The sequence below is a fragment of the Notolepis coatsorum genome (assembly GCF_963971535.1).
Source record: "Notolepis coatsorum genome assembly, chromosome: 18".
NCBI lineage: Eukaryota > Metazoa > Chordata > Actinopteri > Aulopiformes > Paralepididae > Notolepis > Notolepis coatsorum.
Window position 1 is genome coordinate 51,521,600 of NC_140182.1, and position 18,342 is coordinate 51,539,941.

Genomic DNA, 18,342 nt, shown 5'->3' on the forward strand with positions numbered 1-18,342 from the left:
AATTACTGTTATGGTTTGTAACCGACCCCAATCGCACAACACAAGACAGGTATGAGAGTAAGCCAAGAACTGGGCATTTATTGAAAACAAACAAAAAAGCGGCACTGTCCCTTTAAGGGAGAACACAAAAATACTGGAACAAGGAAAAAGGGCAATGTGCCTTTAAGAGTCGAGCAGACTAAGGGGAAGGCTAAGGGAGAACACAAAATACTGGAAACAAGAATTAGGGAAAATTGGCACTGTGCCTTTAAGAGGCGAGCAGGCTAAGGGGCTAAGGCTAAAAGACTAAAGGCTAAAGGCTAAAGGACAGGGCCAGGGCAAGGACAGGGCAGGAACAGGGGCACAGGAGAGGGGAACAGGGACAGAGGCCCGGGGAGGCGGGCTGGAGACAGGGACAGAGAAAACAGGGTTAAGGCCTTGGACAGGGCGAGGGCCAGAGCTGCTTACAGGGATGGAGTAGGAGCGAGCAGGCTAGACGTCTGGAGGAGAGCGCGCCGGCTCGGAGAGACGCATCCTCCCGTAGAGAATTAGAGAGCGATGCGCGTCTGGAGTAGTAGCGCGCCGGCTAGAAGTCTGGAGTGGTGCGCGTCGGCTTGGAGAACGCGCCGGTTCGGAGAGCGCGCCGGCTCGGAGAGACGCATCCTCCCGTAGAGAATTAGAGAGCGATGCGCGTCTGGAGTAGTAGCGCGCCGGCTAAACGTCTGAAGTGGTGCGCGTCGGCTTGGAGAACACGGCGGTTCAGAGAGCGCGCCAGCTCGGAGAGACGCATCCTCCCGTAGAGAATTAGAGAGCGATGCACGTCTGGAGTAGTAGCGCGCCGGCTAAACGTCTGAAGTGGTGCGCGTCGGCTTGGAGAGCGCGCCGGTTCGGAGAGCGCGCCGGCTCGGAGAGACACATCCTCCCGTAGAGAATTAGAGAGCGATGCGCGTCTGGAGTGGAGCGCGTCTGCTGTAGGAGCGCGTCTGCGCGGGGTCTGGAGTGGAGCGCGTCTGCTGTAGGAGCGTGTCTGCTGTAGGAGCGCGTCTGCGCGGGGTCTGGAGTTGAGCGCGTCTGCTGTAGGAGCGCGTCCGCTGTAGGAGCGCATCTGCTGTAGGAGCGCGTCTGCTGTAGGAGCGCGTCTGCGCGGGGTCTGGAGTGGAGCGCGTCTGCTGCAGGAGCGCGTCTGGCGCGGGGTCTGGAGTGGAACACTGGAATACCTCCCGTAGAGAATTAGAGAGCGCAGGCTGTGTCCCACTCCAGGCAAACGGCGACAGGTGGCGAAGGCTTGCACCTCGTCTCACGCCGGAGATGAAACAGCATACAGAATACAGAAACAGATACAGATAGGGAATCTCCCGTAGGAGCTTACAGATAGAGAATCTCCCGTAGGAGCTTACAGATAGAGAATCTCCCGTAGGAGCTTACAGATAGAGAACGACCCGACAAGGACTGGGGGGGAGATCCAGATATTTAAAGCCCACTGGGGCGCTAATTAGAACACACATCAGGTGCGTGATGGTAATTGATACTTGACTTAGAAGTGTGTGTTCGGCACGGACCAATCAAACACATAATGAAAGGTAGTCCAAGGGTGTGGGCTGCTGAAGAGCAGACGAGAGTAAACGAACGCGAGGGTGGGGGCTGGAGAGGTGAGGAGACAGGGAATTAAAGGTCCAGGGAACAGGAATTAAAGGTCCAGGGAAGAGGCGAACCTCACAGTAACGACAACGCGAGGGTGGGGGCTGGTGAGGTGAGGAGACAGGGAATAAAAGGTCCAGGGAACAGGAATTAAAGGTCCAGGGAAGAGGCGAACCTCACAGTACCAGGGAATGCAATAAATCAACAAAGTACCTTAAAGGAACGGAGCGAGTGGGTGGGGAGACAGGGAATTAAAGGTCCAGGGAACAGGCGAACCTCACAATTACTAACGTCCTCATATGAAACCCTCCACCTAGACTCCGTCTGGAGGAGGGATATACCAGACCTGGAAAGTGATTTTGATTGGCAAGAAGCCTGGGCAAATGTTCGACTCACATCAAGGAACCCGGACCATCAACAAATCAATCTTAACTATATTCACAGGACATACTTGACTCCTATAAGACTGAAAAAAATGGGTCTTATACAAGACTCCAAATGCTCTTTATGTACAAATGGGGACGAGGGGACATTTATGCACATGTACTGGGACTGCCCACCAGTTAAGATATTCTGGAAAGAGGTGACCCAGCAATTATCAAATCTCTTAACTTGGAATATACCTGTACACCCCTCTGTATTACTGCTGAATGATGTTTTTGAGTGTGCAGTACATCCACAGCTAAAGAGATTGGTTTTATCGGGTATCACAGTGGCTAAAAAGCTGATAGCATCACGATGGTTCCAACCGGAAAAAATTTGCCGAAAGGTCTGGATTATTACATATCTCGGTGTGATCTATCAAGAAATATCTACAGCAAGAATTTTGGGTCTCAATGTATCCAAAATGACATTGTGGTTAGAAGTGGTGGAGAAAATAAAAGCTAGCATATAATGGTAATGTCTGGTTAGGAGCGAGGGAAAATGGATGGATTATCCAATGGGGGGTCCGGGAGGGGGGCTACGAGCTGGAGCATATGTGTATAGGTTTTTAGATAACAGGTATTAAGGGTATATCCTATATATGACAATTAACTAAAATGTGATTTCATTGGATGTGCACTGTCAACTAATGCTTGTATATCTTATCGTGTGTTGTCATGTTTGTTTATGTGTTTGTTTAAAAAATTATAAAAAAATAAAATACAAAAAAAATATGTTCAACCCAGATTCGGCACAAAAAAGGGACTAAACACGTTTCGCAATTATGCCACAACAATGTGGAACACCCTACCCACAGCCGTAAAATAATGTGAATCCCTACCCACCTTCAAAACTGCCCTCAAAGAGCACCTACGGGAGGCTGCAATTAGAAACTGGCCCCCGTAAATGTCTTACACAACGATGCCGATAGATAGATTTTATTGCTTTGTCATAATGTCCAGCGCCATTGTGATTATCCACTCCTTAAGCAACCTTTTAGAGGAGATTATGAGGACCTTCAGACCATTATAAAAGTAACTTGGATGTAACTTTGGTTACATAAGCAGAGACATCTGACATGGAGTCACAATATTTATATTACAAACACACACGCTCTCTCTTTCTACACCACCCTTCTTCCAGGTATGTGACGGTATAGTTTTCCTGTACAAATTACAATGTGATATGACATATTTTTTACATCTTTATTTTGTAATACAATTGCCATAGTCCTATTTCATAAAAATAATTATTTTATTTATGTTTTTAATTATGCTGCAAGGAATCCTTTTGGGGGGGGGGGGGGATTCATTTAAAAAATATACAGTGTGTATATATTATATACATATGATATGTATATATCGTGGATGATGGTATAGTACAAATTCATACCTTTGTGTGGATCCATTGCTTGTATTGTATGATATATTATATGGTATTTATTTAGTATATATATATTACATATTTATAGGTATATTTATATAAATGTATTTATATATAAATGTATTGGATTGTATAGAGATACAGCGTTTATACATATAATTAACAATAGATTAAATTATATAATTTGTGATAGTTAAAAATGGGTAAAAAAAAGAAAAAAAAAGTGTATGTCTTTTTTTTATTATCTTTTGTATGTCAAATGAACAGATATATTTTAAATATAAAAAACGAATCTTTCATTAAAATCTTTCATTGCGGTATACCTTCATATTATTCTGTATAGCTTCCAGCCCTACTTTCTTCACCTCTCCCTCAATCCCTCAGTCACTCAATCATAACTGAGTAGGAGGAGCTGGTTTACCGGCTTGCAACACCAAGGCACAGAATGCAACATAATATCTAATAATATCTATTCTATCATAATATATCATAATATCTATACTACTATGCACTCAGAATGTAGCACTCAAAATCGACACTGTTGGACAAACAATATCACTTACCCTTAGCTGCCAGAGTTGTACCCTTCCTGCTGACTTGTTGTACAGAACTTGGCTTTGGATAAAAGCGTCAGCTAAATGACTAAATATAACTGTAGGAAGAGCTGGAGAACTTCCCCCTGCCGACCATCCAGCTAAATTACTAAATGTAAATGTAAATGTAGGAAGAGCTGGAGAACTTCCCCCTGCCTACCATCCAGCTGTGCCAGACGGTGCTGAATCAGACGCGCTACCCCTCCGTGCTGCTGCTAGTGTGCCAGGACGACGAGCAGCACAAGCCTGACATCCACTTCTTCCACTGTGACGAGGTGGAGGTGAGTCTCTGTCTCTGTCTCTGCCTCCTCTGTCTCTGTGTCCTCTGTCTTTGTCTCTGTCTCTGTCTCTGTCTAGTAGTAGTAGTAGTAGTAGTAGTAGTAGTAGTAGTAGTAGTAGTAGTAGTAGTAGTAGTAGTAGTAGTAGTAGTAGTAGTAGTAGTAGTAGTAGTAGTAATTCACCCACAATTCAATATGCACAAATTCATTCCACACTGTAAGGTCAACTGTCTTTGTTTTCTTTTTGGCAGTGACTGAAAAGGTACAGGTTGAAGCATAATGCTTATGCCTGTCCTATATTCTCATCAAATTAAGGTACTCTCCAAAGCAAAAAAGTAATAACATAATAAAGATTGTCACAATTGTAACCCTAAAAAATAGCAGTATACTAACTATATCCCCATGTAGGTAACACTTTATAATAACACTGTTATAAGACATTTATAAGGTATTTGTAGATCATGAACAAACCATTTATTCATATTTATTTGTAACTGATTATTAAATCATTTATAACTATATTTGTATAACATTTACAAATTAGTTATACATTATTTATAACTCATTATCAACATTGTTTGTACTTGATTTGTTCATCATTAAATAATGTTATTCAATGTGTAGTAACACATTTGTAGATGCTGGAAAAATGGATATGAAAAAACGACTATACCTCCATTTATTTGTTCATGTTCAACAAATGATTTGTAAAACATTCTTAAAAGATCTATAAATCATTTGCAGATGTTATTGTGTGCCCTAATCTAAAGTGAAGACTATTCATCATTAACAAATGTCTAATTGTTTATTATTTGTGGACATTTATGAATACACATGAAGCAATGACCAGACTTGTCTTTTCATGTATAACAAATGATTTGTTAAGACATTCATAAAACATCTATAAATCATTTGCAGATGCTATTGCGTGCCCTAATCTAAAGTGAAGACTACTCACTATTGACAAATGTCTAATACAGTTAATTATTTGTTGACTTTTTCATCACGTTACAAATGTTGACAGCTTTCGGATCCACCCTTCTTTGTGACATCAAACAGTGACAGAATTAGGACTATAGATAAATGCACTTTTATGAACATATAAAATGCATGTGCACACATAACATAGTGTAACCTGGGGGACACTAGGACCCAGGAGTACCCTGGCCAGGTATTGCCAGAGTATGTAGAGAAAGTCTCACGCGAGTGAGACTTGACTTCACGTTTGTTCCCGTCTGTTTGAATGGAAGCTACATACACGTTATACATTAGCAGAGCCAATGAATTCGTGCTGCCCCACACTTTTTTTTTTTTTTTTTTAAACTTTGGCCATTTCCCTGGCTCTTTTATACGTTTATCGCATTTATACTTGGTCAAGCTCGACCGACAGAAGCAGGCTGAAAGGGTTCAGATGGGGGGGAAGACACTCTGGGAAAGGCACGGCTGCAGTCCGGGATTCGAACTCGCTCAGCCCCAGATCCGTGACAAGCACGGTTGTCCACGGCGCTGAAATAGCACTTGCGGTACGTGGTGAGCTACTGGAGCTCCCCTCTGCTGCCCCACACTTTTAAGGTATGAGCAGGCTCAACACCTTTTTCGTTGGTAAATCTATTCCATCATTTCAAGCTGTCAACATTTGTAACGTGATGAAAGAGTCGACAAATAATTAACTGTATTAGACATTTGTTAATGATGAATAATCTTCACTTTAGATTAGGGCACGCAATAGCATCTGCAAACAATTTATAGATGTTTTCTGAATGTCTTAGCAAATCATTTGTTTAACATGAACAAATAAATGGAGGTACAGTATAGTCGTTTTTTCATATCCATTTTTCAAAGCATCTACAAATGTGTTACTACTGTAGCGATTTGGGCTAAGCAACAACTTACCAAGAGTCACCCACTGTGATGAGCCAATCGGATCAAGGTGGTAAAACTGTTTTACATACTGTACACACATGTGAGCAAACAATTTGCTGGGGTGCCAGCAGTCCACTAGACTAGATAATTGTGAAATTAAGTTTTAGACACTAACACCCTATGCTCCGTTTTAGACTGTGTATATTAGAAAATATTGTCAATCGGTGCGTTCCAATTCCACATCCATTCACTGGCTGTCACAGTGTGTGATTCTGTGCGGTCCAAATGCCTTTTAACTGCGGGCTTTACGATCAAACTGACCAATCAGCCAGGAGGAGGGCTGAGCTGCACCGTCGCCCGGAGTTGAGATGTGAATTTAATGATCAGACGCAGGGAAGAAGATTGAAGGCAAAACGAGGGTAAATCTCTCCATCAGAGAGCAGAGAGCACCCTGGCAGCAGCTACTATGTCTCTCACTCATCACATCTCTCACTCATCACACCTCTCACTCATCACACCTCTCACTCATCACACCTCTCACTCATCACACCTCACACTCATCACACCTCACACTCATCACACCTCTCACTCATCACACCTCACACTCATCACACCTCTCACTCATCACACCTCACACTCATCACACCTCTCACTCATCACACCTCTCACTCATCACACCTCTCACTCATCACACCTCTCACTCATCACACCTCACACTCATCACACCTCTCACTCATCACACCTCTCACTCATCACACCTCTCACTCATCACACCTCTCACTCATCACACCTCTCACTCATCACACCTCACACTCATCACACCTCTCACTCATCACACCTCTCACTCATCACACCTCTCACTCATCACACCTCACACTCATCACACCTCTCACTCATCACACCTCTCACTCATCACACCTCTCACTCATCACACCTCACACTCATCACATCTCTCACTCTGCCAGGCGGAGATGGTACATGCAGACGTAGACAGCGCCCTGGGAGACAACAAGCATGGAAAGAAGATGAGGCCGCAGACCTTGAAGTAGGAGCCTTATTTCTGTTTTCTCAAAGCACCAATCTGCACAGTAACACACACACACACACACACACACACACACACACACACACACACACACACACACACACACACACACACACACACACACACACACACACACACACACACACACACACACACACACACACACACACACACATATACACACATATACACACACACACTTGCACACACACATTTGAAATGTTTATTCATGTCCACATGAACAGAAGTACAAGGAAGCCTCATACAAAGGACATAAACACTGCCAGTGCAGTCAGAAAGTATGAAAGAACAGCCAGTTACAAAGTGCATGGACGGCAGAATGCTGTTACATACAGTATGGCTGAACTACTTGTCAGACACATCGGACACGAATCGTGGGTAAAGGAAGCAACGCCTCCTCCAAATTGAGTGGCTTCCTATAGGGGTGGGGGAAAAATCGATACGTAGTAGTATTGCGATACTTTGCGTGGCGATACTGTATCGATACAGGGACACAAGTATCGATATTTAAATATTTATAAAAAAAAGAAAAAAAGATAAAAAAATTTAAGGACGTTGCATTGTTCATTTCAATACCTGTAATAGTACAGTAGTCCACACACACGCACACATGTGCATTCAGTTAAGTTGGAATATGACTGTAATACAAACAGTTCAGTTTGTCAGGTACATGCAACACAGATTACAGTGTTTACATATGTCTGCTTGAGAAAATACCATGTTCTGCAATAAAAATTATTGAAGTGAGATGAACAGACTGAACTTTATTTTATTAGATAAAACATGTTGACAAAGTTTTACTTTGCAGTTGAAAAAAGGTAATAAATCGCAATATATCGCAATATTAATATCGCAATACTCAGCATACGCAATATATCATATCGTGACTCAAGTATCGTGAAGTATCGTATCGTGAGGCCTCTGGTGATTCCCACCCCTAGCTTCCTATAATAGCTGATACTGAGCAGTACCTTGCTCACAGCTATTTGTACACACACACACACACACACACACACACACACGCACGCACGCACGCACGCACGCACGCACACACACACACACACACACACACACACACACACACACACACACACACACACACACACACACACACACACACACACACACACACACACACACACACATACCCATACACATATGCATACACGTACAAATACACACACACATACACATCCTGTACAAACACACACACGTACACATACACATTCACACGTACACATAGACATACACATACACGTACACGTACACACACACACACACACACACACACACACACACACGTACACACACACACACACACACACACACACACACACACACACACACACACACACACACACACACACACACACACACACACACACACACACACACACACACACACACACACACACACACACACACACATTACCCTGGCAGTTGAGTTGACTTGATGGCAGGTATTGTTGGCCCTTTGTCCCCCAGGGTGAACCAGGAGAAAATGAAGCGTCACAGAGAAACCATCATCCCTCCCTCGGCCCCTAAGGGCCCGGCCCACGGCGTGAAGGGACGCGTGGCTGCCATGAGCGTGCACGGTGAGGACACAGGCATGCACACACACACACACATACTGAGAAACACTGATACACACTGACACACTGAGACACACTGAAACACACTTACACACTGAGACACAGACACACTGAGACACTGACACACTGAGACACACTGACACACTGAGACACTGAGACACACTGACACACTGAGACACTGACACACTGACACACTGACACACTGAGACACTGACACACTGACACACTGAGACACTGACACACTGAGACACTGACACACTGAGGGCTAGATCCACAAAGAATGGATTGCACGGTGCTAGTTGCACCCTACCCAATCTGTTAATAAAAGTTTCAATCAATCAAATTTGATTGATTGAACATTTTATTAACAGATTGCAGAATGGGTACAATACAATACAGTAAGGCTCAATACACACAATTGTTAAGGGGATGCAGACCAGAGAAAGACTTTCGTCTTGTTTACACCAGGGACCCCCATTTTCAATTCATAATGAATTGCAAGTATAGGGTGCAACTAGCACTGTGCAATCCATTCTTTGTGGATCTAGCCCTGAGACACACTGAGACACTGAGACACACTGAGACACACTGAGACACTGAGACACACTGAGACACACTGAGACACTGACACACTGAGACACACTGAGACACACTGACACACTGAGACACTGACAGACTGAGACATTGACACACTGAGACACACTGACACACTGACACACTGAGACACACTGAGACACTGAGACACACTGAGACACTGAGACACTGAGACACTGAGACACTGATACAATGACACACTGAGACACACTGAGACACTGACACTGAGACACACTGAGACACTGAGACACTGAGACACACTGACACACTGAGACGCTGAGACACTGACACACTGACACACTGAGACACTGACACACTGAGACACTGAGACACTGAGACACACTGAGACACTGACACACTGACACACTGAGACACTGAGACACTGAGACACACTGAGACACTGAGACACTGAGACACTGAGACACTGAGACACTGATACACTGACACACTGACACACTGAGACGCTGAGACACTGACACACTGACACACTGAAACACACTGAGACACACTGAGACACTGAGACACTGACACACTGACACACTGACACACTGACACACACTGAGACACACTGAGACACTGAGACACTGAGACACTGACACACTGACACACTGAAACACACTGAGACACACTGAGACACTGAGACACTGAGACACTGACACACTGAGACACTGACACACTGACACACTGAGATGCTGAGACACTGACACACTGAGACACACTGACACACTGAGACACTGAGACACTGACACACTGAGACACTGAGACACTGAGACACACTGAGACACACTGACACATTGAGACACACTGAGACACACTGAGCCACTGAGACACTGACACATTGAGACACACTGAGACACTGATACACACTGAGACACTGAGACACACTGAGACACTGAGACACACTGACACACTGACACACTGAGACACACTGAGACACTGATACACACTGAGACACTGAGACACACTGACACACTGACACACTGAGACACACTGAGACACTGAGACACACTGAGACACTGACACACTGAGACACACTGAGACACTGAGACACTGACACACTGACACACTGAAACACACTGAGACACACTGAGACACACTGAGCCACTGAGACACTGACACATTGAGACACACTGAGACACTGATACACACTGAGACACTGAGACACACTGAGACACTGAGACACACTGACACACTGACACACTGAGACACACTGAGACACTGATACACACTGAGACACTGAGACACACTGACACACTGACACACTGAGACACACTGAGACACTGAGACACACTGAGACACTGACACACTGAGACACACTGAGACACTGAGACACTGACACACTGACACACTGAAACACACTGAGACACACTGAGACACTGAGACACTGACACACTGACACACTGACACACTGACACACTGACACATTGAGACACACTGAGACACTGAGACACTGACACACTGAGACACTGAGACACTGACACACTGACACACTGAGACACTGACACACTGACACACTGAGACACACTGAGACACTGAGACACTGAGACACTGAGACACACTGACACACTGAGACACTGACACACTGAGACACTGAGACACACTGACACACTGAGACACTGACACACTGAGACACTGACACACTGACACACTGAGACACTAAGACACACTGACACACAGACACACTGAGACACTGAGACACTGACACACTGAGACACTGACACACTGAGGCAAGTGTTTCAATGATGAATTGAAAATGGGGGACCCTGATGTAAACAAGACGAAAGTCTTTCTCTGGTCTGCATCCCCTTAACAATTGTATGTATTGAGCTGTACTGTACTGTACCCATTCTGCAATCTGTTAATAAACTTTTCAATCAATCAATCAATCAATCAATCAGGCACTGAGACACTGACACACTGACACACTGAGACACTGACACACTGAGACACTGACACACTGAGACACTGACACACTGACACACTGAGACACTGACACACTGAGACACACTGACACACTGAGACACTGAGACACACTGACACACTGACACACTGACACACTGACACACTGACACACTGAGACACTGAGACACACTGACACACTGAGACACACTGAGACACTGAGACACACTGACACACTGACACACTGACACACTGACACACTGAGACACACTGACACACTGAGACACACTGAGACACTGAGACACACTGAGACACTGACACACTGAGACACTGAGACACACTGACACACTGAGACACTGACACACTGAGACACTGACACACTGACACACTGAGACACTGAGACACACTGACACACAGACACACTGAGACACTGAGACACTGACACACTGAGACACACTGACACACTGAGGCACTGAGACACTGACACACTGACACACTGAGACACTGACACACTGAGACACTGACACACTGACACACTGAGACACTGACACACTGAGACACACTGACACACTGAGACACTGAGACACTGTGAGACACACTGACACACTGACACACTGACACACTGACACACTGACACACTGAGACACTGAGACACACTGACACACTGAGACACACTGAGACACTGAGACACACTGACACACTGACACACTGACACACTGACACACTGAGACACACTGACACACTGAGACACACTGAGACACTGAGACACACTGACACACTGACACACTGAGACACACTGACACACACTTGTTGATATACAGTACACACTAGGGACAAGGATGGGCCACTGTCACTGATGGGCCACTGATACTGGTATCAAATATCTGGTTATAGCTTTTGTCCACAGTATGCCTGGATTATCGACCAGACATACCGAGCAAACGCCCTGGAGCCCCAGACCATCAGGGGCCCCAGACCACCAGGGGCCCCAGACCATCAGGGGCCCCAGACCACCAGGGGCCCCAGACCATCAGGGGCCCCAGATCACCAAGGGCCCCAGAGAGACTCCAGATTCCTGTATATTTTAATTGCATCATTTCAATATGTGGCCATGTAAGCATGATTCTAATTGAAAGGGGCCCCAGATTACTGTCAGAGGGGCCCCACATCAGATATCCTTTACCAAAAGCCAAGGCCCTAGAAATTACTATTGAAAGAGCTGCTTTTTGAAAACGGATCTTCCTGGGGGACAGGGGTTGGATCTGTACTTGGTATGGGCCAACAGGGTTCACAATCAGGATCAGTGAAAAAGTGGTGTGGGTGTGTCTGCACACATTTACACACAGTTAAAGCTTCCAGTCTGACTGGAAGTCCTTCTATGAATGCATCGAAGCACTCACACCTTCAATCGTCACTCATCATGAAACCATTTAAATGGACTCGTGGTTTTGTTTGTCGTATCCAATAATCTTTTCACTGTAAAAGAAAGGTATTGGAGACACAGATCATCTTTAGAAAAATATTTAATCTGGTGCAAAAAATCACTAATCTTTCAACACAACAGTGACTTCTTCAGAGTGATACATGGCATTAGAAACACAGACTATTTGAACCCTTCCCACAACTGGAAACCTGTTGCTTATAGTCTAAGGACAGGGGGGTGAGGATGGATCAGCAATTAATATATATAACAATGCCCTTTACCACATTCATAAATATAGTAACTTGTCATCTGTATTTATAAAAGATGAATGTATGTTAAAAACTCACAGTGATATGTGGGTTCATTGTGTTTTTAACATACCGGTACATAGTTAATCTGTCTTTTATTTATGCAGATTTTATATTTGCACCCTATTAAATATTTTTCTAAAGATGATCTGTGTCTCCAGTACCTTCCTTTTTGATGACTATATGGTCCTTATCTGAGTAGCACCGGTCCTCATCTGAACAGGTTTATCGCGTGAACTCTTTTCACTGTATTGAATTGATATCAGAAACGGATTGTTCTCTACAAGAATCTTTTTTCAACTTTTCAGATGAAGAGAGGCGAGGCTCGGGACAGAACGACACAGAGTCTCATGAAAAGCTGGCCCAGCGCATTGAGAAGGACGTGGTGAGCTTCCCTTTGACTAATCTATCATAATTAGGGATGTCCGATATTATCGGCCTACCGATATTATCTGCCGATATTGGCATTAAAATGTGATATCGAACATTATTGGTATCGGTTTTCAAAAAAACATTTATTTAACCGTTATCTACCCAGGCAAGCAAGTAAGAACAAATTCAGATTTTATTTATTGTCAAAAGTATGCATAATGTTGTGTTAATTCCACAACAAGAGATATGTAATGTTAATTACCTGAAATTATTCCGTTTTTGGGGGGGGGGGGGGGGGGAACCCTGCATATATCGGTATCGGTTGATATCGGTATCGGAAATTAAGAGTTGGACAATATCGGTATATCGGTATTGGTAAAAAAGCCAATATCGAACATCCCTAATCATGATGTGATCTTCAACTCATGACACAGCATCTTGTCTGTGTGAGAGAGCGAGGATACAGGTTACTCTCTCATATCTGCCTGACTAAAGCCCAGGTTCTGTCTGGGGGAGGCAGGGTGGCCTAGAGGTAAAGGGGCCAGCCAGTAACCGAGTAATCTACTTCTTCTATCTCCCATCAGCAAATCCTCAACTGTGCCCTGGACGACATCGAGATATTTGTGGCGCGGCTGCAGAAGGCAGCGGAGGCCTTTTCTCAGCTCCACCAGCGCAACAAGAGTAAGAAGAATAAGAAGAAAGGACCAGCAGGTCTGTCTCCCTTTCTTCTCATGCGGTGGCGAAATCCAAGTGGCAATATGTCTATATTGTACACTCTCCTCTGTTTTTGCTCCGTTTTAAACACCTTTATCCTTTATGTGTGTGTGTGTGTGTGTGTGTGTGTGTGTGTGTGTGTGTGTGTGTGTGTGTGTGTGTGTGTGTGTGTGTGTGTGTGTGTGTGTGTGTGTGTGTGTGTGTGTGTGTGTGTGTGTGTGTGTGTGTGTGTGTGTGTGTGTGTGTGTGTGTGTGTCTGTGCATGCGTGCGTGTCTGTGCGTGCGTGCGTGCGTGTGTATGTGTGCCCACGCCCAGGTGTCTCTCATGTGATGTGGGTGACCAGGCTGGTAACCCTGGATGCCTTGTGTGGTCATTGTTGTTGGTCTGCTGTGTTTGTTGACAGAGGGCATGCTGACCCTGCGCGCCAAGCCCCCCTCTGAGGCAGAGTTCATTGACAGCCTGCAGAAACTGAAGCTGGCCTTCAACCTCTTGGTGAGATCTCACAGCTCCTGAAACGCAGGGCTGGACGCGAGTAATCCAGCACTCGTTCTGTTGTTACCGCCTGCTCGACTAGCGAAGTACTGAGAGAAAGTCACACGTGGCCTTAGTTTTGTATGAAACTGAACAGGGAGAAATTATTCTCGCTGTCACCCGAATTTAGCAGAATTATTTTGCACTATAGGCACCTTATCTTTTTTTTTATCAAGTTTCTTTTTGACAACTGCAAACAACACAATCTAAACACCAACAATAATAATAATAATAATAATAATAATAATAATAATAATAATAATAATAATAATAATAATAATAATAATAATAATAATAATAATAATAATAATAATAATAATAATAATAATAATAATAATAATAATAATAATAATAATAATAGGGCGGCTACGTGGTGTAGTGGGCAAGGCGCTCGCCACAAATGCAGAGACGCTGGGCCCAGCGCTCCACATTGCTTTCAGTTTAGCTGGTCGTTCATACTAATACACATTGGCCGTATTAGGGGGTGGGAAACTGATGGGTGGGGATCGGGCGTTGTGGACAGCGACTTCTACAGGTTGGTTGGTGCGCCTGCGCAGTAGAATCAGGAAGTGTCGGGGGCAGCGTGAGCCTCCCACGCGTTACTCCTCGCCACTGAGAGATCGAGCTGCGCAGGTGAAAAGATGCGACTGCTGTTACCTCAAGTACCGGAGGGGACTTGTGCTATGTATGACTTAGTCCACATTGCAGCCGGCTTGTGGGAGGCAAGAAACAGCGTTCGTGACAGGGGAGGGTTGAATTGGATGATACAAAATTGGGATGGGAGAAAATATAGAAAATGGGAGAAAAAGGGCGGTTAGGTGGTCGAGCGGAGATTGCGTTCGTCACCAGCCCCGGAGCTGTGAGCTTGGTTCGCCTGTTCGAATCCAGCTCACAGCTCCGGGGTTGTCACCAGCTTGGCTGGCCGTCTGCACTGATACAATTGGCTGTATCAGAGGGTGGGAGAAGCTGGCGGGGTGGGTCCGGGTCGTTGTAAACAGCGACTCCTACAGTTCGGTCGGGGCGCCTGCTAAGCGCGGATTGGACGTGAGGGGGATAGTGTGGTCCTCCCACACGCTACGCCCTCTCAATGAGAATCCGCGCTGCCAGGTGAAAAGAAGCGGTGATTGGCTGGACGTGTGTCGGAGGAAGCACGTGGTAGCCTCCACTCTCCCAAATGATCTGACTGTGGGGGGTAAAGCGCAGCGACCAGGAAGGGACTGGGAATTGGCATACGACTAACATTGGGATGGGAGAAAATCGGAGGAAAATGGAGGGGGAAAAAGACCAAAAAAAAAAAAAAAAAAAAAAAAAATGGGAGAAAAAGTGGATAAAAAATAAATAAATAATAATAATAATAATAATAATAATAATAATAATAATAATAATAATAATAATAATAATAATAATAATAATAATAATAATAATAATAATAATAATAATAATAATAATGACAAAAACAATAAGAAATAATAAATACAGATCTAAACTTAACTAAGAAATACAAAATACAAATATACCAAATAAAAATTAAAACAAAAAACACCACAAACACAAAGGACATTAGACATTAGACTATAGGCAACGTTTCTGTTGAAGACGTTTGATTGATTGATTGATTGATTGAAAATTGTATTAACAGATTGCAGAATGGGTACAATACAGTACAGCTCAATACACACAATTGTTAAGGGGATGCAGACCAGGGAAAGACTTTCATCTTGTTTACATCAGGGTCCCCCATTTTCAATTCATCATAACATATATGACATACATGACATACAGATAGACAGTACTGCTACATCTAGACATTTATGACATACCATAACACATGACACATGCCTTCTCTATTTAAACGACCACATCAAACAAGAGGTGGATGCGGGCAAATACTGCGGCATGGTCATGCTGGACCTACAAAAGGCCTTCGACACTGTCAATCACACCATTCTGATTGACAAGCTAAAAGCAATTGGTTTTGATAGTCTATCAGTGAGCTGGATGCAATCCCACCTGGAGGGGAGAGAGCAGATGGTGGAGGTAAACAGTACCCTATCCCCCCCCCTCACAGTAAGCTGTGGTGTTCCACAAGGAAGCATACTAGGTCCACTACTGTTCCTAATTTATGCAAATGACATGTCGTCAGCTTGTGACTGCAACTTGTTCCTGTTTGCGGACGACTCAGCCCTGCTGGTCTCTGACAAGAACAAGTTACAGGTTGAAAAAACCCTCAGCTCAGAACTAGGCAAAATCTGCATATGGCTCGCTGATAACAAACTATCATTACACCTGGGTAAAACAGAGTCCATTCTCTTCGGTTCAAATAACAAACTCAGCAAGACCGACGGCTTCTCAGTTACAGTGGGTGACAATATTGTCACAAGGAAAGAAGATATTACCTACCTGGGTTCCATCCTAGAGGCAAATCTTTCCTGTGACAAAATGGCATCCAATGTAATAAAAAAAAGTCAACCAACGAACTCGATTCTTGTACCGGATCTCCTCACTGGTAAACAAGAATACCCTGAAGACTCTGGCAGGAGCACTCATTCAAGGGTACTACGACTATGCGTGCACCTCATGGTACCAAAGCACCTCAAAGGCGCTAAAAACAAAATTACAAACATCTCAAAACAAACTGGTCAGACTACTGCTTGACCTTACTCCTAGAACCCACCTCACCCCTGCCCACTTTGACAACCTAGGATGGCTTAGAGTAGACGACAGAGTACAGCAACTTGCAATGGGCCTGGTCTACAAGATACACTACACGACCAAGGTACCCATGTACATGTCAAAATACTTCCCAAAGGTCAGTGAATACCACGATCACAACACCAGAGGGAGCTCCACAAATCATGTTAAACCCAGATTCGGCTCAAACAAGGGACTAAACACGTTTTGCAATTATGCCACATCAATGTGGAACGCCCTACCCAAAGCTGTAAAGGAATGTGAATCACTACCCACTTTCAAAAACACTCTCAAAAAACACCTACGGGAGACTGCAATTCGAAACTGGCCCCTGTAAATGTCCTAACACAACCCCCTCCAATGTACAGTAAATTACCAAGTATGGTCTTGTCAATATTCCAATGTACAGTTTTGTTTGTACAGTTGTACAGTGTCCCCCACCCACCCCTCCTACCCAGCCTCCCCCCCCCACTCCTAACCAACCCCCCCCCCCCCCCACCCAACCACCTCCAATGTACAGTCCCCCCCCCCCCATACGTCAAATGTATATACTCTTTTTTCTGGACTCTTTTTGTATCACAAACAGTACTGTATTTGCAAATCTGGTATGTCATAAATGTATAGATGTAGCAGTACTGTCTATCTGTATGTCATGTATGTCATATATGTTATGATGAATTGAAAATGGGGGACCCTGATGTAAACAAGACGAAAGTCTTTCTCTGGTCTGCATCCCCTTAACAATTGTATGTTTTGAGCTGTACTGTACTGTACCCATTCTGCAATCTGTTAATAAAGTTTTCAATCAATCAATCAATCAATCAACCAGATCTACAAATACAGTACTGTTTGTGATATTAAAAAGAGTCTAAAAAAGAGAGTATATACATTTGAGGGGGAATAAACTGTACATTGGAGGAGGTTGGGTAGGTGGGGTGGGGTGGGGTGGGCGGGGGCGGGGGGGTGGGTAGGTGGGGTGGGGGTGGGGAAACTG

The 18,342-nt window shown here is 44.3% G+C and overlaps 1 protein-coding gene across 4 annotated transcripts in view; it reads left to right on the plus strand.

Moving 5' to 3' along the window:
- eps8l2 (EPS8 signaling adaptor L2) overlaps window positions 1–18,342 on the plus strand; it is a 95,282-nt gene that overhangs the window by 42,854 nt on the left and 34,086 nt on the right. For 3 of the 4 annotated variants that reach the window (XM_084335613.1, XM_084335612.1, XM_084335615.1), the window contains 6 exons: window positions 4,148–4,297; window positions 7,123–7,202; window positions 8,709–8,818; window positions 13,348–13,424; window positions 13,996–14,122; window positions 14,530–14,618. In XM_084335613.1, coding sequence (XP_084191739.1) covers window positions 4,148–4,297; window positions 7,123–7,202; window positions 8,709–8,818; window positions 13,348–13,424; window positions 13,996–14,122; window positions 14,530–14,618 — 633 coding nt within the window. The remainder of the gene's footprint in view (window positions 1–4,147; window positions 4,298–7,122; window positions 7,203–8,708; window positions 8,819–13,347; window positions 13,425–13,995; window positions 14,123–14,529; window positions 14,619–18,342) is intronic. The other variant, XM_084335614.1, reaches the window with a different exon arrangement.